Source organism: Branchiostoma floridae, chromosome 3, assembly GCF_000003815.2.
Source record: "Branchiostoma floridae strain S238N-H82 chromosome 3, Bfl_VNyyK, whole genome shotgun sequence".
Classification (NCBI taxonomy): Eukaryota; Metazoa; Chordata; class Leptocardii; order Amphioxiformes; family Branchiostomatidae; genus Branchiostoma; species Branchiostoma floridae.
In genome coordinates this window covers 30,670,881-30,697,422 of record NC_049981.1, presented here as the reverse complement: position 1 = coordinate 30,697,422, position 26,542 = coordinate 30,670,881, and the positions used below count along the sequence as shown (strand labels likewise).

Here is a 26,542-nt window from a genome sequence, read left to right as displayed (position 1 = left end):
TTGCATATGCAGGTAAAAGTTCAGCTGTGCAGGTATTTATAGTGTCTACCTGCACCTAACCTGCACTGGTCCATGTACTGGGTTTTATACATAAATTTCCTATGAGGTAGGCATATATATTGTGGACTGTTATAAGCTGCATTTAATATAGCAATTGTTCCTGAACAATTTTAGTATGATCCATACTTCCTAAATTCAGAGTGGTGCAGGTAAAGTTTGTCTGGTGCAGGTAATTTTCAATGTTACCTGCACCAGTGCAGGTATGCAGAAAAAAAGTATTTCAAGCCCTGGCATTGCATACACATGTACCTGCAACCCAGCTCAATTACCCTTACCACCCTCAGGTGGCCTATGGGCCGCTCAGGTGATCCCCTACGACACACCTAATGGACCATTACCACCTGGAAATGATAGGGTGGGGGTTAGGGGAGCCAGGGTCTGTTTTCTGTCACCTTACCGTGATTACCAACAACCTGATGAGCCGATCTCTTGATGAATGGATGTTGCCGGCGCGTCCCTTTGTCGGGAGGGACGTCGGATGGGATGTATTGTTGTCGGCGAGTCGCGGGATGGTCATTATCGGGCCAGACCCCCTAGTTGGCATTTCAAACATTTCTCTTCTGTTGGTTGTCAAATTCCTCGCACCTAGTTATGGTGAATGCCGATTGTCCGAAGTATTATGCATTCCAAAGTATATGGCTATGAAGAATCTGTTAAATTACAGTAGTTACTAGACTAAGTTTGAATTGTTCATTTGGGTATCATTCCTGTAAAAAGGGAAGATCTTTCCTAGCATTTCGTTTTTCTTCTGTTGTCGAATTCCTCACACCTAGTTATAGTGAATGCCGATTTTCGGAAATATGTGCATTTCAAACTATATAGCTATGAAGAATACGCTTAATTACAGTAGTTTAAATTGTTGGGTATTCATCCTGTAAAAAGGGAAGATCATCATTCTTTGCATTTCGTTTTTCTTCTGTTAGTTGTCAAATTCCTTGTGACTAGTATCGTAAATGCCCAGTCAGAAATATGCATTACAAACTATAAAGACTAGTGCACAAAATTACAGTAGTTACTGTGGGCTTGTTACTTCAGGTATTTGTCCTTTAACATTCCGGAATGACTTGGACTTGATGTCAAGAAGCAGAGTGTTCGTTGCTGTATGACCTAAAAAAAGCTTTTGATCAACCATTTTGTTTGTCAAATTGTAACATAATGAAGGGTTATCGTAAAAAGATTGTAGATTGTGTAATGATTTTTATTAGGGGGAAGAGTCTTGGTGTGGGAATTATCATTAGATTTTGAGATGGACGAACTCTGTTTGAAACCAATAGTATGCCTTTCAACTTTTGTGAGAGGGGCAGTTCCCCTTGCAAATTTCTTTCAAACTACACTTTGTCAGTTGCAAATCCATCCGTAAAAGTTCCTGCAGAAAAATGCTCGTTGCATACAAGACGGTGGTATAAAAAATCTTAAAAGATCATTGTGAGGACGTTCCTCCATTCCCTAACACTTTGTTACCAGTACTGTCAGAGCAAGAATTAAAAGAGGAAGTCAGAAGCAATGCATTCAATAAAGCAATGCTTTATTTCCATACATGACACAGTGCTGTACAAAACTCTCATGAATATAAAATAGACACATTTTCAGTCATATATAATACACTAAGACACATATTTATCTTTATACACATTTTCATTGTGCCTGTGAGTGATTTATATTCACACATTTTTACACGACACTTCAATGGCACTTGCAAGCCATAGTTATAACGTTACACCATAGGTGATCATTTTGAGTATGCTTCACAGAATTTTGGAAATTCCACTTTTCACCACAGCTAGATGACTTTCTCAAAGCCATTTGATTACATGACATTTTATCATGATAACATCATGCAAAAATATCTTTAACCTAGCGGCCATCCTATTTAGTTTACCAGCGCTCCCAAACTAACACTCACAAAAAATGGTTTAACAACCACAGAAAGCTAACTAGGATGGCACCCAGGCAAAAAGAGCTTTGCAAAGGGACAAAAAATGTAGTTTCAAAGAGATTTTGCTATCTCTACTTGCAGTCAACATGTATGAGGTATGCTATCACTGTTTTCAGTGTAACAGATATATTATGTAATTGGTGAACATCAGTCGAAGACTCAGAAAACCAGTTCATCAATTGTGAGCAGCAACAGGCAACATGTTCAACTTTCTTTTTTCTTATTTCTTACAGGAAATTTCTGGAAGAGCTTGTCAACACCACAAAGACATCCCAAAACTTTCTACAAGGAGTTGATTCTTCGTTGGATGGCTTTAGTAAACATATGCAAGGACCAAGTGACCAACATTCTGATAAAGCTTTAAGAATACAAAGAGTGATGTACATTCTATTTACATGTTCAGTATCTAACATGTCTCAAAACACCCAATTGGTTAATATGCCACCTGCATGTTGGATGAACTAAAGCCAATGAGATTGCTTGTTACATGTAGATTGACACTTTGATGTACGCATAACAAGTCTTCTCATTGGATAAAGCAGAGCCAATGAACTTGCAGATATTTTTTTAGAATTCCGTGGGTTAAACAGTTCCGAGCAGGAATGCTTGTTTCGTGGTTTCTGATTGGCTGGCCGTGTCGTACGCCGTCGTGACAGGATTGTTGAGCGTGGCATTGAAGGTGCCCTTGAGAATGGTGTCTTGGAGAAGTGGACTCAACTGGAACAGAAAAAGGACAGAATGTTACAAGATATTCATTTGTTTGTTTGTTTCTTTATTTGTTATCAACCTGTGTTGTTTCCAGTAGCATTGAATGTGTGTTTATCTTTTTCCTGTAGATTAAAAGATTGATGTTTAGAAGAATGTATACAGAGAGATGTGAAAACAAATATGATACCATGCATCTGTATATCATAGAAGTCAATAGCAAGTTTTATGACAGTCGACACAGCATAGATAATTGGGGGAAAAGAAGTTCAAAATATCTGTGGCTGAATGCTTTAAAAAGTTTCCAATTTCGGTATAAATGGACCAAATAAATCTGTCTGGATATGCAACAAACCTAGTGTGTTCTGTCATATGGTAATTTAAATGTATTTAAGTTTGTGGGGATTTACTTTCGCGGTAGCGGGAAAATGGAGTTGTCGCAGTGGTTTTAAGTTTGCGGTAGCGCCATAGACTGTAGTAAAAACCTATAATAGAAAAATGTTCGCGGTGGTTTAAGTTAAATAGATTTGATTTAACAGAAAACCATCGCGAACGTTTCTACATTTACAGTACATGTAGTACAGTTACATGCAATGCAAACACACAAACTCTGACCCAAAATAATCCTGGAACCCTCCCCTCCTGACCCCCTACTGAACCTATGTACTAAAGTTGTTCCTACACTAATTGGAGCTGACAAAGACGCACAGGGAGAGATGGGACCATGTGCCTCCCCTGTCCTGAGGTACGGTTTGCATTAGAGTCTGGGGTTCAACCACATTTTTCCTGCACTTAAACTGACAAGCCACAATCTGCAAGCTCACAGGAAACTGGCACGAAGAGGGCCGTATCATTGGTATGGAGTTATCTAACTCACAAAAGAATACACTGTACTAGAAAAGAAATAAAATAAGGAAAAAAATCTTTAATCAAAGTACACATACATATGTACATAGCCTCGAGGCGTAAAATAACGAAGGACCTTGCTACTTTAAATTTCCCCTTTTGGCCATTAACACAAAAAGTTGAATTATGAAAAAAGTTTTAAAACACTACAAAAATCTAAAAGCACAGTAGTAGTAGTAGTTGGAAAATCATATTTTCCCTCAATGACTGCTACTAAATTTGCATCTTTCAGAAGAAAGTGAAACATTTTTGCAGAAACTCTTCTTCAAATAAGTCAAATTCCAGAAAATCTCTAAACTCACTTCTGATTAAATTGTTTTCAAGATTGCTAAACTGAACTTTCTGACTATTCAAGACATTTTGTACAGTATTAGAAGACTTTTACAATCTTGTTAAAAATGTACCCGACCTGTCCTGTCTTTCATGTAACGTTTATCTTTATAGTCAACAATTAACCAGAAACTTGGGGAGTCCAATTAGACCTTACTTCCACCTGTTCCTGATAAGGCATCTTCCAAGAAACATGACTAAGACTTGTCTACTGTAAAGCGCAAAATACTTGCAGAAAAACTTAAGAAAATGAAAGTCTTAAAACTAGTCAAAACTGCACAAGAAGGCTGATAAAATCTGGTCTTTATGGACAGATGGTCGCTGTAGACCTCCTAATATTTGTGTTAATGAGAAAAAAATGATCCAACCTTTCTAATAGTCAAGACTAAATAAAAGTGGCATTGGCCAGATGGCCCTTTTTGTAGAGGGCACTTCTTGTACAGGTTTGACTGTAACATGGCGTAATAATAAATGTCTTTAAATCAATCAATTAATCAATCAATCAATCGTTCGCTTGCATCATAGGTTGATGCGTGGTGGTTACAGACAGTTTATGTCGTCACATTTACAATTTTTTCCCCTTCCCCACAAATTGCATCTTATTGTAGTCACCCAAACATTTGCATGTCATAGAAACAGTCTGCCTGACTAAATAAAAGCTCATTGGCAAAAGTTTCCAAGAGTACGGTGGCTCACGAGATAGCTATATCAGCTGACAACGGGTGTCAGGGCCAAAGTGTCAGTCTCTGTATGAGAAAAATGCTTTGATTTCAGCACACAGCCCAAGATTGGAGGGGAACACTGACAGATATATTTGACAGCTGAATTCTTATTCCAAGAAAAACATGGGTGGTCACTGAACCCAACTTAAATGGTACGGTTCAAGCTTAAATGCTTCAATGTAGTTTCTTTTTATTTAAGTATACAATGTACTATACTTGAAGAAAATGTCCAGCAAAGACATTTTTTACATGCTAAAAGTTCATAGCCAGACACTTTTGAAAGACATTTCTGGGTAGCAAAAATTACTGTGATCAAAGGAAATATCAGAAGGTCCTAATTTACAAGACATGAAAAATGTTCTTGAAAGCATTTTCTGAACACTTGAAGACATTTTCTGAACACTTGCTTCCCTCCCAGAGGAATGAGTGAAGATGTTTACCCCTAAGGAGCATCAATGTTTAATGCTAGACCCAGACTTCTGCAAGTGGTTTACATTACCACAAACTCCAGCCACACTTGTGCACTGAGGCCACTTCAAGTCAGTTCATTGTTTCTTGGTTCCTTGAATTGTCAACGATACCTGAGCTATCTTGATCACCATTTTTCAGATGTTTGAAATATATTTGCAGTCAAATTTTCTACATGTACTTAATTTTACTTACAAAAAGAAGAAAGATACCATCGTAAAGACCAGAGCATGGCATTTGACTTATCTAGTGTAACTATCATGAATTTTATTTTAATTCTGCAGTCTTCTTTGGAAAGATGACCGATAGAGAGCTTGGTAATTACCAAAATGTGTTCTACTTTTTGCCCCTCTTCAAACACTTTCTCTGTTAGATGACCAAAAGGACTTGACTGATTGCCTCGTACATCTTAAAAGTCACCATCTGCTCCTTAAAGGTGCTTTCTTAAGAATCCTTAAGACACTGACGTCAGAGTTATCAATCAAATTTACCCACAGTCAAGTCCAGTTCCTTCCACTAGTCATAAAAAGAGCAAACCTTTCCAGGTACATGTAATTTCTTACAAATCATATAGATTTTAGTTCATCAACTTTTACTTTAAGACGTAGCTGTAAGAATCCTTGGCCTCTTGAAGCTGTAAATCAACCCTCTTGTTGAGGTCTCGTTTCTCCCAAGGATTATGAAAAACCGTGACCTTTCCTAGTAATCTTTCAGTACTTTTATATGAGTCACCAGTGACATCTTCCTTAAAGATGAAACCTTGAGAATCCTTGGACTCTGACCTCAAAATCGTTAATTAAATCTCCTCTCGTTAGGGCCCAGTTCCCACCTACCGACTACAAACGACCCTAACCTTTTCCCAGTAATTTGTCAAGGAAGAAAAACCGTTAAGTTGTCCTTCCTCAAAGTTCACAGCGGCAGAACAAGCCAGGGAAATGTTGGCCATCGTTAAAGCTGGTAATGGCTTCTAAGGTTGCCCCATCACGGAGTGTGCTTTGCATTACGAGCCCCGGCTGACTAAATTGGACCTAACGAGGGGGCAAACTTTGAAGTTGAACTTGGCGTAATCCCCGGCACCGGGGAAATCAGCTGCGGTGCTGCGTCTTATCTATGTGGGACAGGAAGGTCGGACGCCATGACATGACTGATCACCTGTGGCTGGGAGTGAGACCAGAGGCAGGTGCATCGCTTGAGGTCTCAGGCAACAGCAGTGTATCTCCTTGGATCTCAGACTCTTTAGAATGGAAAAGAAAGGAGAGAACAAAGTTCAATAGTAGAGAAGCAAGAAAACAAGACTTGAACAGAGTTCTTGGATAAAATCAAAAGAAACTGGACTTAAGGATGTGAAGCCAGGGGCAGGTGTATCTCCTCGGATCCCAGACATTTTAGAATGAAAAGGAAGGAAGAGTAAGAAACGTTAGCAGAGTTCAATAGGAGAGAAGTGGGAAGACCAGACATGCACAGAGTTCTTGGAAAAAGAAAGAAACTGTAAATTAAGGGTGTAAGGCAAGAGGCAGATGCATTGCTCAAGGTCTCAGGCAATGCCAGTTTATCTCCTAATGTATCTCAAGACGTCTTAGAATAGGAGAAAAACTACTGGAATCTGGGACTTAAGGAGTGAGCCTCATTTACACCTGAGTGAGACTTCCTTTTAAAGTTGTGTGTATGAACTTCAAGGTACTTCAAGACAATCTCCTCAATTCTCATGCCTATTTTGCACCTCAGTAATTTTTTTTAACTCATAGAACCAACAATTCAAATGGCCCTGGGATACAGACAAGGAACTTTGCCCAGTTGCAGATTAAACTTTTGACCCAAGGCTTGTTCTACTTAAAGTTTTCCTGCCCCAAAAATCAATTAGCAGAAACACTTCTTTAGTTTTAGGGTTTGTTTAACCCTTTTTTTTCTATTCATATATTTGTTGGAATGCAAAGATAAAACTGAAAGCAAACTTTATTGCTCTTAAACAAACTTTTGCTTTTGATATCTTGGAAATTACTGTCCGACGTATAATTTGGGACAAACATGCCCACAGACCAAAATTCACTGCCTGGCATAGGATTCATAACTCTGAAAAAATGGGCATTAACACATTCACAATGCACTCCTACATCCGACCATATATAGCATGGATAATAGCCGCTAACATTTCTTTAATGATGACAAAAAGCAGGTGCCACTGCCCTTATCTGCGTGGTGTTACCCCTGCTAGGCAACAAGGTCTCGCCTTGTAACAGCGCTGCATAATTATGGAAAACAATGCTACCAGTCGGTCTCACCCCTTCAATCTCCTACAAAGATAAGGCAAAAATTTGACAGAGGATGGTTTTTATCTCCAGTTGTGTTTTGGGTGTCCTTACGCCAGTTCTCTGGTGTCAGTTTCAGTGGGACACAGGTATGCAGGATGTGCATCTAGGGCCAGACATGAAAGACCGCTGGTCCCCCTGGTCTTTTATGGGATTATCTCTAAAGCAAATATCTTTGGCGATCTTTTTCATTTCCAAGCCACGTATTTAGAGCGGAGATCCTAATATATATAATTATATCTTTTCTGGATACCTCAGTTTTCTGATGGAAAGTTTGCCCAGAAAAAAAGGCTGTTCCCTGCAATCAAAAATCTTGTCTTTCGCAGACTTTGAGAAAACATCTTTTTTATCGTAGAGGGAAGATATTTTTCTGAAAACACCAAACCTCTGACTGAAAGTTTAACATTTGGTGTATCTTTCCTACAATCAAATCCCTGTCCCTTTCTTTGAAGCTTCTTTGGAATGGTAAAAGGGAAGAGAGTTGTCAATTATGTGTCTGGTATTCACGTTTTAGGCATTAAACAATTTGAGTTCCAGTTCCTAGCCTCCGCATGTGTACTTTTAATGGCTCACCTTGTCTGTTAGCCACATGCCTTTTTCGTTTAAGCCCCAAGACAGAGCTCGGAAGATTCTCTGAACTCTTCACATGTGTCTACGGTCTTCTTTGAAAACTTAAGAACCAGTCGGAGGTCTGGGTTTCTGAACAGACGGCATTTTCTTTGTCGGCAGAAAGTGGAAGGGATGGCGTGCCAACAGTCTTGGCTGGTGTTTATCTAATAATTTGAGATCAGATCGATGTGCAAGCAGCGCCTCCCTGCAGCAGCCACTGTAACTGCAGGAACCCATGCATTACTTCAAAGTGTTAGGTACAATACTGCCTTCACACAAATTAGAGGGTGTGCATTGTCTTTTCCGTAAGGCCTGTTTGGATTTCTCTTAGCGTAATTTGTCGGATAGCCATCTTATTTCGAGTTGGACCGAGTTGACTGGGCCAAGTTGGTAAATGATCGAGTCTTCCCGATTCCCTTGTCTTTAAATAGTATATGGCTCACAGCCAAGGCTATCTTCAGGACCCGTCCCTCCGTCCTGGGATGGAAATTTACTTGTTGAGATCACAGACAAAAATTTCACTCTATCCATTCCAAAAGTTAGAACTTCAGTCAATAAAATTGACGAAAATGTTAAAAGTTAACTTTTGATTGGCTTAAATGAAAGATTCAACAAAGAGAATCAACAACATGGGTTCCCAAACGATGACTTCGACGGAAACAAAATTAAAGCTGGAGACAGCCCTGTTCGCCTTGCATTCAGTAGGTCGTGAGTTCGATCCCCGGCCGAGTCATACCAAAGACTTTAGAAATGGTACATGCTGCCTTCTCTGTTTAGCACTCAGCACTAATGAGGAAGAGTATGGGAGTTAAACACACATCACTACCGTACCAGCAGACCAGCCCCCTGCTGTAGTGGCTTGCACATGCGTGGCCCAAGGGCTACTGAAATGGAGATGGGCACCACCCCTAAGCATCTGCACAGATGTACGGGCAATTTTTAACTAAACAGCCCTGCTCATAGCAAACGTCATTCAGACCCTCAATGAAGAGATGATGTTTTAGTCAACAACGTGTCAGCCCTGCCCCCCTGTCCCACCCCTGCCAGATTGATGTATTTCTGGATGTTGATAAGAGTCCACAGTAGCCTGCCTTCTCTCTAAAGACAGTCTGCAATGACTGTCCACAATTAAAGGCTGCCCCAATTTGATTTTTTGGTTCTCAGTTTCGTTAAAGCAAAAATATTATAATAGTAAAGTATTATAATAGCCCAACCTCTACCATAACTAGGCTGGGCTGTTCGACAGGTAGTCTCTACCAGACTTATGAATTAAACTATGCTTGCTGTTAAGGAAAAAGTATATTGTATTATAATGCACTGCCATTTACAATAGCCCAACCTCTGCCATAGCTACGCTGGGCTGTTCGACAGGTAGTCTTTACCAGACTAACTTCGCTCCATGTAGGAAGTATTTATCATTAACTTATTGCTCTACTTCGTTCTTGGATTTTGATAATAAAAGCAATGGGTCGGGGAGGAAAACATGAACATGACCTATAAAACTGAGCGCACCAAGGCATAAACCTGGTCCTCTGGCTTTCAAACTAAATATTTTTAAAATATTGTGGTGTGAAAGTACTGTCTTTCAACTTGACAGTTCCAAAATAAATGTACCCTATGTTTTAACAACGGATATAGGTTACCCTACAGATAACGGTGACCTAACGCTAAAGCTACAAGGCGTCCCAGACTTGTGACTAGTTTGCTGAGCCATAAAGCAAGGAAGGGGAAGTTTTGTTGAATGCTTAACATTATGGGTTGTGCCGGTACCCCCAAATCAATTTTTCTTCCCCACAAAAGATAAAGGTATACCAGTCCTATAACTAGTTAGCTGCCATAAAATGAGGAAAAGACAGTCTGAGAGCTTTGTTGAGAACTCACAACAAGACGGGTCATCCCTATTAACCCTGAAACCCATCTACCCATCATAGCGATCCGTTTTATCCCCCCTTCTGTTATTGAGGCGAAATGCTGCGACATTTCCGCGTGATTTTACTGTCCAGAATCACATCCAAGTTACCTCGTAAAAGCGGAGCTCGAAATGATAAGCTCCCGGCAAGGGTCGCTGCGATCGTTTCACAGTCCTGGGCTGCACTGTCCTGACATTTCGTCCCCATTTTATGGGAGACTTTTACGTGAGGCAACACTTTGCCATGAAACGTAACATCATCGCGTGATTTACGGCGGGAAAAGTTTACGGTTTTGACCCATACCTTAGTAACATGTTGCATGACATTTTGCACACAGTTTCATGATTCGTGACCACACATAAACATGACACGTTGTTTTACATTCAATTCTTTTTTACTTATGTGGCCACAAGGTACAAAAAGGCTGGCTTGTTCGATTCAAGTTTACGGTTATAAGTTCACAGACACTCGTATGTTGTGTAGTTTTATCCCTTTGGCAGAGACCAGCTGCTACTGTCATCACATCGCTTTTTGCTTTCAAAATTTTAAAGGAGTGCACAACTATATATAGTGGGACGAAAGCAAAATTTTCTGAAAAGATTTCTCTTTTACCATTATACCATTTCACTAGCATAATGGTTTGTCAGTGCTTGGTTGATTGGTTGTTTGGTAAGAATTCTTTAATGTCTCAAAATATTCTTTAATGGATTTTTATGTTTCTCTTTTGAAGGAATTTGTACTTGGTCTTGAATTTTAAGAAAATGGCAAAGTCACAATTCTATCAGTTCCTCAATTAACCTCGGACGTCAAAACAGCGCTAACCAAGACTGTAGAAATTTATCCTTTTTTCATTAATTTTGACTTATCCAAGACAAGACAAATGAATTGTTACAGAGCAGTTCTAACTGAAAACTATTACTCTGATCTTGACTTTTCATCCAAACTGTAACATCCATTGGCATAATACCGGTCGGTTTACTGCAATTTCTCAAGCAATGCTAATTTGGCAAATGATCAACGCATCATTTTCTCCAGTTACATGTTGCTGTTACAGCTTACCTTTGCCACTTCTTCTGTGTAAATTATTTTGTCTCTCTGGTCCTGCTAAAAACATGATATCGTAATTGGAACACACCGCGGAATTGCACGGAGAACGGGCGCGTGGTTGGAAGGGGGTGCACTATACCGGTCGAACGAAACACGGCACAATTAACTGCCGCTATGTACCTTTATACATCCTCTGTTGTTCCTTTCTTTCCTGTTAGTAGTTGCACAAAACAAAAATCTGCATGAGCATACAAAAAGTCATGAGAAAATGGGCGTATACTGACAAGAATTTTCATTTAATTTTGGTCCGTCACAACCGCTATGACGTAAAATTTTACTGCTGGCCGTAGCATTAAAAATGGCGGGAAAATGGCGGCGTAGGTTCAATTTGACCCATTCAGCCGTAGATCCGGGCTATTATGCAACGGTTCCTCACACTTTTACACGAGTTGTAGGTCACCAAAAGAAATTCAAGATTGCTGTTGAATCATGCTCGTCTTGTGCCGTGAGCACATGTGATTATTGTCTACAAATCTGGCGATGAACGTGACAGTGTGTTTGTCCCACGACGAGCTCGCCTGCCCCGAAAATGACCTGAAAACTTTTGGCCTTGTTGTCTTCGAATGCATTGTTATCGATGCTTTGTAAATTATGTATTGGACACCTAGATGTCTGAAGTGTGCATACCTCAGAAATAACTATTGTTGCATGTGTAGATCTCTTTAAGTTCCACTATTTTTAATCGACCGGTATAAGGCTTATGACCGGTATTATGCCAATGCATGTTATAATTAAAGTAAACAAATTCTGCACTTTGATGGAGGTGGGCATGGTTATAAGCCCAGTGCTTAATGAACCTGAGATGCGGTTGCCTTATTTTCTGTGTGTGAGGTTTTTGGTGTCAAGCCAAACTGATAAGCGTAGGAGTGGGAACCTATGTTCTTCCACTGGGCTGCCTCTCAACATCCATTTAACATCAAAATGTCCTGAAGGAAGAAGGCCCTACCAACGTGCACCTTTGAAGGGGTGTCACTTGTTGCCACTTACTATATCTATTGTTTAAGATTTTCTGGAGAATTTGACTGATTTTACTAGTTTTTGCAGCTTTGCTTAACAGACTTGAAATAGTAGATAAAGAGTGATATCATTTCAGTAGTGTATGATTTTAAGAAGCGCCCCCCGTTTGCAAAATGGAATGACCTGTGGCTCATCCATCTCTGCTGTGTGTTGGCAGCAGTTGTCCGCCCAGTGTAATTATGGCATGACATTAGGGCTCTAATGGGGCCTAATGTACCCAGCCTGGGGCCCTGCCGTTTACAATAGCCCAACCTCTACCATATCTACATTGGGCTGTTCGACAGGTAGTCTTTACCAGACTTATGAATTAAACTATGCTTGCTGTTAAGGAAGTATGTAACGCTAGTTCACCTTTATCCGTTGGGTAACCTATATCCGTTGCTTTTAAAAACGTGGTATTTGGGGATGTCACGTCGACGGACGTTGGCTTAAAATTGCAATATTTTCAGTACATTACAGCTTAAAACTACCACCAGTCGACTTGATGTGCCTAAATGCACTGTTTTGAAAAACAATGGATATAGGTTACCCCGCGGATAAAGGTGAACTAGCGTTATTATAATGCACTGCCGTTTACAATAGCCCAACCTCTACCATAACTACGTTGGGCTGTTCGACAGGTAGTCTTTACCAGACTAACTTGTAACACTTGCTGTAGGAAGTATCATAATCGGATTTTTGATAATAGAAATATAGCAAACGGACATCATAAAAGCATAGGGCCTAGGGTAGGGAGGAAAACTTGAATATGACAGTCACCATATTCACTCCATAAAACTGAGTGCACCAAGACATAAACCTGGTCCTCTGGCTTTGTTTTTAAAATTTTTTCCAGTTTAAAGCATATTTTTCTGATTTTTTTAAATCCGAAAATCAACAAATCAAATTGGTGTGGCCTCAAGTTCAAAAATGAGAGGAAAAAAGTGTCATCATCATGTTGATTCAGATGAAGAACATACAGGATTAAGACTCAGCTAATCTTAAAGTTATTTTTCTTTCTTAAAGTTGTTTTCCCACAAGCGCCTCATCTGTAACTCCTGGACAAAAGACAGTGGACGCTCTGGACATTCGCAGACTCCGCAAACGCCCCTCAGATCTCCACAAATGTGCGTAAACATGGGAAGTGAACCCGCGACCCCTGGTCCTGATATACACCACACACTGCCACCAGGAGAGTGTCTGTCAGTACTCTAATCCTGGGTCTGAAATAAGGTAGCTGGCGGTCGGACTGATAACTAGGGTGAGCTAGGAGCACACAGACTCCAGGATAATCCTATCGAGGGCCACACTTTCTTATTTCTGTGGTTTTTATGATATGCAAAGTAAGAAAGGAAAAGGAAATTAAGCAAGACAACAACAACATTAAAGTAGAGGGAAGGAAGACTTTGACTCTTCTAATTAATCTGTCAGTGAATGAGTTCACTCCCTAACTGTGTATTCCAAGGTACAAACTTAAGAATCCTCAATCTTTAAAATCTGAGACCTGACAAGTTAAAATCCCACTATGGATAGAATTTCCATATTAAACAGTTATTTTTCCATTAAGGCAAAACTCTCTTAACCAGGCAGTCAAAAATTAATGCCCCAAATCTTGAAATCAATTTAAAATGAAAAATGAGCTTTAAGCAATGTTTCATAATACATGACTAGTCACAGTGGTATTGAACTGAGAAATTGTGAATAACTGTTACCGTAACAGATCAGTTTCTAAGTTATCCTTTTGCCGTTTCAAAACCAGTAGTAAACTGGATAGAGATAAAATCATCAGCTGCAAACACAATTCTTTTACAGGAGAGTATCAGAGGCAACCTTCCTGAGTGGCCAAAACAGGAGAAGTTTTCTTAGTAACCCAACCCAGCAAGTATCGGTCCCCTTTAGCTTTTAACGCTAATCTCGGGAATGTTTGTTTCCATGTTGCTATCCTGGCTACAGGTTGTGGACATGTGGTAAATAAACAGGACATCAGCTGAGGACATTAGTCTAGAAGCATGTGGGGCTAACCAAAGTGCAGGAAGGAGAAAGAGAAAGACAAAATGAAAAAAGACAAAATAATCAAAATAAGGCCAAACTGATTTAATTTGTTGGTTCTTGAAAAATTAAAAAAATATGCTTAACTGGAAAAACATCATGAAAACGAAGGACCAGGTTTCGAATATGTCTTGGTGCACTCATTTTATGAGTACGGTCATGTTCAAGTTTTTTTTCACTGTCCTATGCTGGAAAAACATAATAAAAACAAAGCCTGAAGTTTATGTCTTCTTGTACTTTGTTTTATGGAGTAAATACTCAAGTTGTCCTCCCTGTCCTCTGTTTTTATGATGTCAGTTAAGCTTGCTAAATTTCTATTTCAAATGTTTGAGAACAGGGTTGGACAAGTCCACTAGCCCGATTGTCCTGGAGGGCAAGTGAAACTGCTGATCATGCAGGCAAGTGTATGTCCAAGCCCACTTGTCCGATAAGGCAAGAAAGATTTTTCCATGAGAGAGATTTTGATATGCATTGTACTTGTTACCTTTCACAGTCATAGCATCAAGCATTGGTCAACACAGAAAAATAGAGCCAACAATAAAAGATTGATGGAATTCAAAACATTCCAGACAAATGAATTTAAATGTCTTGACAAGTGAAAGGTTTTATGTAACTTGCCCTATAGGACAAGTGAATTTTAGCAAACTTGTGCAACCCTGGAGAAGCAAGGACATAAGACGGCTTGGGCTCACAATGCAGCATCTGCCCCCGCACTAAGATCACACCGCAGCTGGGCCCACATTAACGGGAGTATTAATCTCAAGGATCCGAAATGTTTACTCCAAGCCGTACCTGATCCTCCAAACCCTTTCAGCGGGTCTCAAGCCGGGGTTTACCTTAAGCTGACTTAAGACAGGCAATGACCTTGTGCGTAGGCATCGGACGACCTTGACAGATGGAGGAATTCTATAATACACTTAGCTAAGATTCCCAGCCCCCTCGGAATGTGGCAAACACGCTGCCAGGTCTCTCTGACCATTTGGGGAAAGGATGCAGAAATACACTTCAGCAAGGGGAAGATTCTTGAAGAAAAAGTTTCTGACCTTTAAGAAATTGCTAAATTATGTGTGAAAGTCCAAGGAGATTAGTTTGAGTGACAGCTGTGGCATACGACCATTGTGAGCGTGACACAGTCCAGGGCTGCGACGGAAATCCGCCGTACCCCGAGTATTTCTCTTCTCCCAAAACACCTCTCATTACAAAAGAGCCACGTAGTCTTTGGTTCACGCCTCAACCTTTTGTGAGAACCCTCGCAGGGCTGTCGCAAAGCTTTGACTTTTTTCCATGCCACTCGTTGTTTGGAGACTACTTTTGTGAGATCTGTTTTGTTGTTAAATTTCAAACTTACAGACGGAAATACATTTTTTAATAGATCTATAGAAAAAGGAAAATTTCCGTTGCGACAATTATTGGAGGGACGGGTCCTGGAGACAGCCCAAGTATTTAAGATCCATCAAAACAAGATCATCTTCAGTCTCATGTCTTTAAACAGTCCTTAGGTAGATGATACGGGATGAAAGCATTTGACCTTGGAAATTCTAAAATTGGATTACTGCTAACAACAACAGGGATGAGGGAGGGTAGAGTCCTGTTCTAGTGAATCACTGATAAATTGTAAATGAGCAATATGAATTCAATCTGCCACGTCAAGATCATTAGTCTAAGAGCTATTTCTTTGCATGTCATATGCATCTGAGAAAACACATATTTCCATGAAATATACCAGAAGAAAAGTTGGTGTCCTTAAACAAACAAAAAATTGAAAAATAAAGCAAACACCAACGTCTAATTCTGGTATTTGAATTCTTTTAAAAATATAGCATGCAAAGCATGTATTTGATCATTCAAAAAGAGGTCACAGTCAATCATACAAGTTAAAGTATAAACGTATTTTTCCATTTCTCAAGATGCAAGGAACAATGGACCTCACTTTGGATTACCAAAATTACGTATAATGGCGAAAATACTGGTTAATTATGTGGAAGTAGTCTTCACATTTGCGGAGTAAGCTCAGTCGAAGCTCATAATTCAAGGTTGCCATCGAGAAAAGAAAAAGGGCAGCTACGTCTGGCTTCAATGAGGATCAGAGTAGGAGCTAACATGTGGCAAATGACGTTCGCATGAATCCCACAGACAAAGAAACGCAGACAAGCAAAGCTCAAAAGGCAACGCCAGGCGTAAAATCATGAGCCAGATCATTACGCTCCTATCCGGTTAATGAGCGGAAACTGTCGGATATTACTACTCCTGTCCAACCTCGACTCACAAAATCACAAAAGACATTGACAGCTAATGTTTCCCCGTTGCCTATCCTTGTTCAACAGTGTGGAAAAATTGTTAAAAATCGGCACTAAAACAGGTGACGGCCAAAAATTACTGTCCGAATTTGTGTAACAAGCAGGATAATTTCACAGGTGACAAAGACCTGTTTCCCACAACTGGTAATGACCCGAATGCAAACCGTGAGAAACAATCACAGCAGAAACGCAGGAAGGTTGAAAGGACCATTTTAACGTTTTTTTCTCAGAGAAAGTAAAAATGGCAATATGTCAATTATTACCATAATTTTTGCATAATTTCTCATCCTTTAGAATAAGAAAAAGAAAAACAACAACATTGTGATAGATAAGGAACATAGCTAACTTTAAAGTTAGTTGTATCTTTAATATTGGCATAAAATAACAGATTTGCAAGTAACTACTGATTGTTTTAAATTAGAAGTTCTGACAAATATATCTAAAATCTTTTTTTTTCCCTTTCTTGAAGCAGGTGTTGTTTTTGACCTTGGAACGACTACGTACAAATACTACACTTCCAGGGCACAGTACGATTCAGACTTTTAAGATTTCAATTAAGATTTTGTCATGCATGTATGGGCAAACACAAAGCAACGATCACAAATTGTCCTGCATCTTTTAAGATTTTTTATATCAACTCATAAATATATACAATTCACAAATTGTATTATTGGCAATTTTATGACAAATAATGTCAGGATGACGCAACTACATTTCCCGACTAGAAATCATGCTTTTTAAATTTCAATTAAGATTACATGTATGGGCAAACACAAAGCAACGATCACAAAATGCCCTTCATCTTTTTTAAAAGAATAATTGTCCACCCCTGTCCCCGTCGAGCAGCACAAAAGACGACAGTTTCTCACATTAACTCCGTCCCGCTGACTTTCCTGCTTTGTAAACGGGCCACACTGTTATTGTGAGGGCCAAATTACAGGGGGCTCAAGCCGCCCCTGGGTAATTGAAGAGGGAACAATGGCGGCTCATTCTATAGTCTCTAAATGGGGGCTGACTACCGACCTTTTTGACCTTGACCGCTCGTTAATGGGTCAATCATTTTCAAGGACTGTTATATACAGCTTTGGAATTGTTGGTCTTATCTAAAAAAATTGATGGCCATTTGGTCCAAAAAGTTTCAGGGGTGCCTAAGCATTTGCACGATCCCTATGAAATTCGTACGAATATTATGTGATACACACGAATCACTATGCGAAAACGCACGAATATTATGAAATTCGCACGAATCACTATTCGAAATCGTACGAATTTTATGAAATTCGCACGAATCACTATGTGACACACACGAGCCTTATGTGATTTGCACGATCCTTATGCGAAATTGCGCAACCACTGGCGGGGTCACGTGACAAACGGAGCGGGATTTTCAAGATGGCGGCTTCGCCACTTCGGCGACTGAAAATACGATGTAACACGCCGAAATGAAGCTAAACAGTAGCTCACAGGCTATCAAATACATCTTTGCGACGGTAAATGTCCATTCCATGCCTTGAAATATAAATATCTCGGGTAGAAACGCTCAAAATCATGCCTCCTCCCGGCCGCCGTTTTTGCATAAGGATCGTGCAAATCACATAAGGCTCGTGTGTGTCACATAGTGATTCGTGCGAATTTCATAAAATTCGTACGATTTCGCATAGTGATTCGTGCGAATTTCATAATATTCGTGCGTTTTCGCATAGTGATTCGTGTGTATCACATAATATTCGTACGAATTTCATAGGGTTCGTGCAAATGCTTAGGCACCCCTGAGTTTGGCTGCCCATTGAAACTTTAGCCAGGATTTTCTGTACGACACTTTAAAATGAGCTGAAAGAATAACATTATTTTGTGTATACTTTCTATGACATTACATGATTTGTAGCACTCCACTTTACTATATGTTATAAAAATGTCTTTTCAGTCTTAAAATGTCATTCAGCCACATAAAGCAGGATGGGACGGAAGTAAAAGTTTTGTCACAATAGAGAAAAATTCTCCAAATTGTGATGTAAGACTTAATTTCTGAAAAGATGAATAGAGAGAAACACTTTGAAGAAGTGATATAAATAATTGAAACATATGACAGTACATTTTGTTAGTTTTGAGAAATAGACAAAAGATATCTTGGCTTCTTTTTCCAATGTGCAACTATGTGCTGGAATCAAGGAACATGGACACAACCATTCATAGAGTAGGGGTGTTTTTAGACCGCTCACCTCGTATGCCCCCGGACCCGGGACCTCATCCTGTTTCAGCTGCTTGAACCTTGGCGATTTCTGCGTCAGGAGCGTCAGCTGGTTTTCCAGAGGCACGGGTTTCGGGTTGTAAGCTCCAGGACCTGAGAGACAGAGAATCGTACATTCATTAATCATGCTAGAATATAACGCTAGTTCACCTTTATCTGCGGGTTGACCTATACCGTTGTTTTTTAAAATAGGGTATTCAGGCACATCAAGCCGACGGGTGGTAGTTTTGAACTGCAATACTGGAAATATATTTAAGTTCGCGGAGATTTAATTTCGCGGTAGTGGGAAAATTGACTTTTTGCAGTGGTTTTAATTTCGCGGTAGCACCATGCACTGTAGTTTCTTGATGCCATGGAAAAGTGTTCGCGGTGGTTTTAGATTTGCAGTGAAGCGGCCGCCGCGAAAACCGCGAACATTAAACCACCGCAAAAGTTTCAGCATTTACAGTATACTGACAATATTGAAATTTCAAAAAAATGTCCGTCGACGTAATATCCCCAAATGCCCTGTTTTTAAAAGTAACGGATATAGGTTACCCAACAGATAAAGGTGAACTTGCGGCTGCTTGAGTACAATGATTAATCATTTAGTCAAACAGCCACTACAGATGGAACAGAGCTGCCCTCTAGCAGTTAACAGTAGTACTACAGGAAAATTGGCCATACAGGAGACATTTGGATCAATGGGAGACATTTGGATCAATGAACAATGACCGCTGATGGACAAACTGTGCAAATCATAGCAGATAGCACAAGGTTGCCATCTACCAACTCATATCAGTACTGCAAGTAAAAAAACAAGGGGAGCAGGTTCAATTTTTATAGGCACGAGAATGTCTCCCAGAGGAGATAGTTTTCTCAAATCTTCCCTAATACAGAGAATAGTACAAGGCTGCCACCTAGCAGCACCTATCAGTAGTGCAAGTAAAAAATTTACCTGCAAGAGCAGAGTCAGCTTTCGAAAGTAGCGAATCTGGCCTTTTTCAGTGCAGATGTGGCCCCTTCTACCAACTCAGTCTATGGCTAATCAGACCAACTAGGCCCAACAGCTTGGTCACCCTGGCCCAACATCTTACTCCTAACCCTAACCCTGACCAAGGTGTTGGGCTGAGTTGACTGGGTCAAGCTGGTAAAGGTCTGCATCGTCCTGAATCTCTTGGTGCAAGCAGAACTCTAGCCAGATCGAAATCTTTATCAGTCAGCCTAATACCCATTAAAAATGTTTGTTTTTTCTAATCTTTTAATACCCACAACTTTTGTCCTTCAAGGTTGACGGATTTGTTTCAAAATCTTTCCGTCACACACAACAAATTTCCATCAATTATTGACGGAAATAACAGACGCTGGCTAGAGCCCTGGGTGCAAGGGACAGCATATGGCTGCCACCTAGCAATTTGCAGCGGTACTGCAAGGACAAACTTACCCGGAAGAGCTGGATCAGCTTTCGGCATGAGGATGTCACGAGGAGGAGCGAATCTTGTGGACGAGCTAAGAAATGAGCCGGCTTTTCTTCTGCCTTCCTTCGTGCGTGGAATTCCGGGCCTTTGTTTGTCTTGTGTCAGGTGGGATCTGGCAACTTCATAGGAACCTGGGGGTGGGTTTTCCTAAGGAGAGAGAAAACATATATTTTATGAACAAACGGTATAACGCTAGTTCACCTTTATCCATGGAGTAACCTACATCCATTGCTTTCAGAAATGGATTTTCAGCGATATCAAGTCGATGGACGGTAGTTTCAAACTACATCCCAGAACCAACAAATCAAATTGGTGTGGCCTGAGTGCTGATTTTCTGAGAAGTCCTGGGTACCCTAAGACAATGTAAGAGGCCGCAAACATTCATTTTTCTGTCTAAAAATTAGGAAAAACAATGCACAGCAGCTTGAGGCAACAGGTAGATGTGAGAAACCACCTGTTTTGGCTCCCCTTCCATTGTGATGGTAAAGTTTGATAAACAAATATTTGGTCTATTAAAATTCAACACTAAAGAGGAAGGGGTGAGGGAACAATAAAATAAAGAAACAATCAAAGCGAGCAGTCCTACCTTCATGGCCATCTGTGGGGTTGTTAACCTCTCCGTCAGCGAGGCGAAGTTTGCGGTGATCTGGTTCTTATATCTGACGGTGGGCTCGTGTTTCACTTGGTAGTGGGCCGGTCCGGGCAGCACCCCCTCGTGCTTCTTGACGATTGGTGCGGTCCGTCCGGCGGTGGTTCCGAAGACGCCCTTCCGCGTGCTCTCGAGGTACGCCCGGCGCATGCTGTCCTCGGACATGCCTGTGTGCAGGTAGGCTGCGGGACCTGGGAGGAGAGAAATATCTTCTTCAATTGTGTCCAAGATAAGTTTCCATGCTTTCGATATTGAAATGAATGTGTGTTCTCTATTATTTTGTGATTGTTAATGTTAGCTAGTACATGTATTTACATAAACCAGGATTACCATACATGCATCGATCATCCAACCATCAACCACCTGTCCTCAGCAACCATTTTTGCTCGGTCCCTTGAGTGGTTGCTCAGGACAGGTTTGACTGCAGCACACAGAAAAATTTACTCGGACATGCCCTTGTGCAGGTAGGCAACTGGGACTGGGAGGAGAGGATCGCAAAATTGCAAACACCTAACACCTAACAAACACCTAACAAGACAACAGAAGAGGGTCTGCATGGAGGGTCCCGACAACGATTTATGCTGAATTCAGAAGAACCCCCTACGTACTACGCTAAATTAAGGAAGGCAATTACGCTAAATTTGGTCGCCTCTCTACGAATTACGCAGATGAGATGGTTTTCCCTACGAATTATGGGAAATAGAAATACATGTAGGCTGTCTACGCCTTACGTATAAGAGCATGCAGACCCTCACAGAAGGCTGGGAGGAAAAATTTGCATCTGACCCAGCTAACACTCCTTGAAACTGTGTGTGGCAAGGTACAGACTTTTCTCTCAGACTCTGTCTTCATGTTCCAATCTTAGACTAGCATTATCTTCCTCAATCTGAGAAACCAAGAAATGAAATTGATGAGGAAGCTAGGGAAGCTACATGTAATTCGGGTCAAATACTATGATTGAAAATGAAATTTTGATGGATTTGCGACCATTGAAAAATAAAAAAAGCCTTGTGAAATTAAAATCCAAGACAAGTTTGTGTTTTGCTGTCCTATCGTTAACAAGAAAGCTAAAAGAGAAACTGGTTGCTAGGCAAACAAGACCGAATATTTGTTGCCATGGTTACCTGGTGTTCTCTTCACGTGATGCTGTGGCTGGAATCTGACAGCGGTGGAGCCGAACGGACTCCTCTTCATGCCGGTTACTCTCTTCAGGCCCTCGAGCGCGTGGCGAGGATCGTTGTATGTGCCCGGTCCTGGGAGGACCTTCTTGTCTGGCATGAATCTCTGCAGGAGGAAAGAACAAACAACTGTAAGACACAAACTTTGAGGTGGTGACAAAATGTCTCAGGTAGTTAATTCATCTTTTTTTATATAGTACAACCAGCAGGTAATCATTTGAGTAATGTCAGAAAAAATGTCCCCCTTTTTCTCTTTTGGCCAAACCGTGTCCTTGAGCCTGGGACCACTATTTCAGTCCCTTCTGAAAGTCAAATGCAGCCCAAGCAGGATACCTTAACGTGAACACATAGGGCTGTCCCCCAAACACTGTAAGAAACAAAATGATCTAACATCAACTCTCAACAAACCTTTGCCTGTGACAGAAACGGCGGATGTTCGACCTCGATCCCCTCTGTGCTGATTGCCGGAGGCCGGTTGTCAAACTGCCCGGGTACCTCGTACTTGCCGGGCCCAGGAACCGCCTGAAAGGGGAAGACAAAACATCTCATGTTATGTCAATTTGAAAGAAGCAAAGATTCTAGGTTACCAAACTGTGCGGTTCTCCTCAAACATGGGACCTCCTATCCTCACCCATGAGGACGTTCCTTAGCTAAGTACTTCACCACGGAGTTAGTGATGTAATGCATGTAAAGTGATTTTCCCAAGGGCACAACAGTCAGTGGTTTGATGACCAAGTTCATGTAACAAGAAGCTGGAACTTAAAATGGGTTTGTTAGGAATCAAAACCTGACATTCTGACCCAGAGGTGTATGGTTAACCTCTTAACTACCACCCAGTAAAGACGAATCGTTGAGTAATTTTAGAACAAAAGACATCATGGCAGTGTTTACATACCCTTTTCTCCTCCTGGTTGACGATGATTTCGTGGTATCTGGGCAGCTTGGACTCGAACACGGGTTTCTGTTCTGCCGTAGACGGGATGTGAACATGCTCGGCTGTGGCCGGCGCAGAGAGGTGGGCGTCGTATTCGCCCGGTCCGGGACCCTCCTTCCCGCCAAAGTCCATCCGCTTGGACGCCAGCTTGCCGAAGAAGACGCCCTTGTACTTTTTCGTGGCGGCAGTTGGGGATGCATTGGGGTTGTAGTAGGCAGGGCCGCGGGTGCGGTCCTTGGACGGAGGGTCTTGTCTTCTCAGCGTGCCGTCTTCCGCCTCCTCATAGCCGTGTGCCTGCCCCGGGGTGGGGATGGAGGGCGCCTCGGCTTTCCTCTGGTAGTGGACTCTCGACGTCATGATCTGGGTGGAAATATGAATAAGTTCGTTAGACTGGAAAAGTTGACTGCAATTTCGAACACAAAAATTGGACTTCCATAATCATTTACAAAAATGATTCAGGAATCCCATACAGGCTTTTAGCCTGCGTCCAGGCGTCATTTGGACACACTTTTCTTGAAATAAGAAATTGGACGCACTAGCTCCCTTATACTGCATAGGGAGCAGATCCTCTGACAAGCAAGACATTCTGATTGACCAGGGACAAAGTCATTTGTGGTCACAGTCGTCTACCGTGACCTCTATGACAGTAATTTTGCTCCTCAGGATACCTCAGAATGCACCGTGTTAACTTAAAATTCTCGAAAACTCTGCTCCATGAAAGGTGGATGTCCCCAGAACCCCCCTACGATAGTCACTTGCCGCAACTCACCAAGAAATAGCACCCCCTATAATAAAGTCCTAGCTAAAAACCTGATCTCATACGTACATTCCCTGGTGCGGAGACAGCTGCTTGGCTCTGTGCGGGTTCCTTGGTCGGCACGCCGGCGCCCGCCGTCCGGATCCAGTCGCTCTTCTTGGACAGTGTGTAGGAGCCGGGGCCGGGGGTGGTGGAGGGCGGCTCCTCAAACCGGCGCGACTTGTTCTGCAGCGTTCTTCCACCTGGATGTACAAGGGAAAAATCACATCAATCTGAGAAAGAATTCTTCTTCTTCAGTCAAGCATTTGCTTGAAACAAACTAGCATGATGCTTTTTTTTAGGAGCCGGGGCCAGGGGTGGTAGAGGCTGGCTCCTCAAACCGGCGCGACTTGTTCTGCAGCGTTCTTCCTCCTGGTAGGGCGGGGAAAATCATGTGGATGTAAGAACATTGCCAACAAAAAATTTATAGATGGCAGTTCAGGGCTGGAAATACCACCTGTATATGCAGGTTAGTGCAGGTAAAATTGGAGCTGTGCAGGTATTTCTGGTGTCAACCTGCACCTAAGCTGCACTGGTCCATGTGCATAAATGTCCTATGAATGATGTAGGTGAATGTGGATGGTTACTAGCTGCATTGACTGTTACCACCTATAAAGTATAAAAGAAAAAGTAGCAATGCAGGGCTCAAAATACTTTTTCCTGCATTCCTGCACTGGTGCAGGTAACATAGGTAACATTTAAGATTACCTGCACCAGACAAATTTTACCTTTACCACTCTGAATTTAGGAAGTATGGGTCATAATAAGTTCAGGTATCATTTTTTTTTCTTTTATACTTTATAGGTAGTAAAATCATTGCAGCTAATAACAATTCATGTACACCTACATGACAGGACATTAATGTATAAAACTCAGTACGTGGACCATTGCAGGTTAGGTGCAGGTAGACATCAGAAATACCTGCACAGCTCCAATGTACTAACCTGCATACGCAGATGGTATTTCGAGCCCTGCAATGGTTCCCGAACAACTTTAATACGATACATACTTCCTAAATTCAGAGTGTTGCAGGTAAAATTTGTCTGGTCATGGAGCCTGTTGACGAAAGCTCCTTGGTCTGGTGCAAGTTATCTTTATAATGTTACCTGCATGTTTGCAGAAACAGAAAAAGTTATTTTGAGCCCTGCAGTTAGAATTTAGAGGCAACCAGTAATGCACAACAAACAAACAATATTGGTTCTCACCTGAAACACGGTCCTGTGCAAAACGTGCGTCGTAGTGGCCCGGCCCGGGCGCAGCGATGACACTGTCCTGAACAGTCAGGAACGTTTCGCGGCCAGTCATGGACAGGAAAGGCGCATAGCCGTCTGTGTGGGCAAAAAAATGTCAATGTTACAAATGGTAGAAAGTGGAAAGTGATCATAGTAAACCGGAACCTGTTTAGCCAAAACGAACCTGATAAACAGTTTAGCTACTACTTGTGACAGAGAAGACGACACCATAGCAGCATGTACTCTGTAGAACTATTTATACAATAGTACTCGACTTCCTTTTAATACTATATACGTACTTTACTTCATAAATTCAAGCCATTCTGAATGCACAGTCAAGTTTCTCATGGCAGTTGAAAGCTGTGATTTTTCTGTAACGTTAACGTTATGTCAAAAGATATTTGGTCTTTTGAAATTGATTCGATTTTCCAAATATCCAATGATTTTATCACCAAGGTAGCTAGGTGTCACAAATCATAAAAACAATCAACTACGATGCGTGATACAAACCAGAAATGCTTGAATACACACTCCCAACAACACACACAAACTTCAACACGCCCCCCTCCCCACACAGGACCATTTCACCCCAAATATTCAGGAGATTTTCTTCGGAAAATGACAAAATTGCGAACCTACCGGAGCGAACCTTGGTCCTTGTCGGGGGCGGCCCCTCGTAGGTGCCCGGGCCGACGGCCCCCGTCGTCCCGGTGGGTTGCATGTACCCCATACTCCGCGGGGCTCGGTCATACATGGCGGAAAATCTTCAAGAAACTTCCACGACAAGAAATCTCCTTCGCAGTTCACTACGTTCAACCCCTCTCGACTTCTTGAGGGATAAGCAAGCCACTACGTCCTCTGAGAAAGTGGGAACAGTTGCCTCCAACTTCCCCGTATCGCGTGGATTCCTTAAAGTCTTGGAAAGAAGATTCCTTGGACGATCTTGAGTAGGCTGTCCTCCTTCTTGATTATCCTCTACGCTAACAACATAGAAACAACAGCTGACCTCGCTACGCGCCACGACAGTTGTTTATTGCCATGGTTGCTAGGCGACGCGCTGCCGCAAAACGTCGCCTGCGTCGCAAAATCCAGTTGGGGCGACCTACTAGTACATTGCAGCAGCGACGTTTAGCGATATATAGAAGAAGTGCAGAATAGGTAGGAAAGAGGGCGTAGTCCCACGGAGTTTACGTTGGATCTTTTCTTTGTACTATTCAAAAATACTTTGGACATGCTGATTTGATTATATGGATGACATCCACGTGCACAATTTTCGACCGTTTCTGAAAAAAAAAATTTCAACCATTCTAGAATTTTGTATAAGCAGCTGAAAATGGCAATAAGCAGATATAACGTTATGCCGTAGATTACAAAAGAAAAAAAAAATATCGGAAAACGTATAATTTCTAATATTATGGAATATTTCAAGATCAAAGAAGATGTGAAAGACCAAAAATGAAGAATCTGATGTTCGGCATACTATATTCTGTGTTCAGACATTCTTCAACCTTCATGACCACTTAGATTTCATAATAAAGGCGACTTACTCTGTAAATGCAGAAATTTTCGAGGTGGTTTAATGTTCGCGGTTTTTGCGGCGACCGCTTCACTGCTAATTTAAAAGCACCGCGAAAAGTTTTCCTTAAC

The 26,542-nt window shown here is 41.3% G+C and overlaps 1 protein-coding gene and 1 long non-coding RNA gene across 2 annotated transcripts in view; one reads left to right on the top strand and one right to left on the bottom strand.

Annotated features, from left to right (window-relative positions):
* The window catches only part of LOC118411495, a 71,183-nt gene extending 68,850 nt beyond the window's left edge, over nucleotides 1–2,333 (top strand). Inside the window, exon 4 of the long non-coding RNA XR_004830681.1 lies at nucleotides 2,230–2,333. This is a non-coding gene — a long non-coding RNA (uncharacterized LOC118411495). The remainder of the gene's footprint in view (nucleotides 1–2,229) is intronic.
* On the bottom strand, nucleotides 1,569–25,942 carry LOC118411494 (sperm-tail PG-rich repeat-containing protein 2-like). The gene is made up of 10 exons (XM_035813791.1): nucleotides 25,535–25,942; nucleotides 24,869–24,991; nucleotides 23,694–23,866; nucleotides 22,829–23,227; nucleotides 22,342–22,455; nucleotides 21,880–22,039; nucleotides 20,693–20,946; nucleotides 20,073–20,253; nucleotides 18,621–18,742; nucleotides 1,569–2,713 (listed from the first exon to the last, which is right to left on the bottom strand). Exons 1-10 carry the CDS (start codon nucleotides 25,647–25,649, stop codon nucleotides 2,579–2,581), a joined length of 1,776 nt encoding a protein of 591 aa, XP_035669684.1. The 5' UTR covers nucleotides 25,650–25,942; the 3' UTR covers nucleotides 1,569–2,578.
* Between the last annotated feature and the right edge of the window lie 600 nt (nucleotides 25,943–26,542).

Coding starts and splice junctions, on each gene's coding strand:
- LOC118411494 (XM_035813791.1), bottom strand. CDS start 25,649: ATGTATGACCGAGCCCCGCGGAGTATGGGGTACATGCAACCCACCGGG. Junction 24,992..25,534: donor AAGGACCAAGGTTCGCTCCG/GTAGGTTCGCAA, acceptor TTGCCCACACAG/ACGGCTATGCGCCTTTCCTG. Junction 20,254..20,692: donor CCCCACAGATGGCCATGAAG/GTAGGACTGCTC, acceptor CTCTCTCCTTAG/GAAAACCCACCCCCAGGTTC.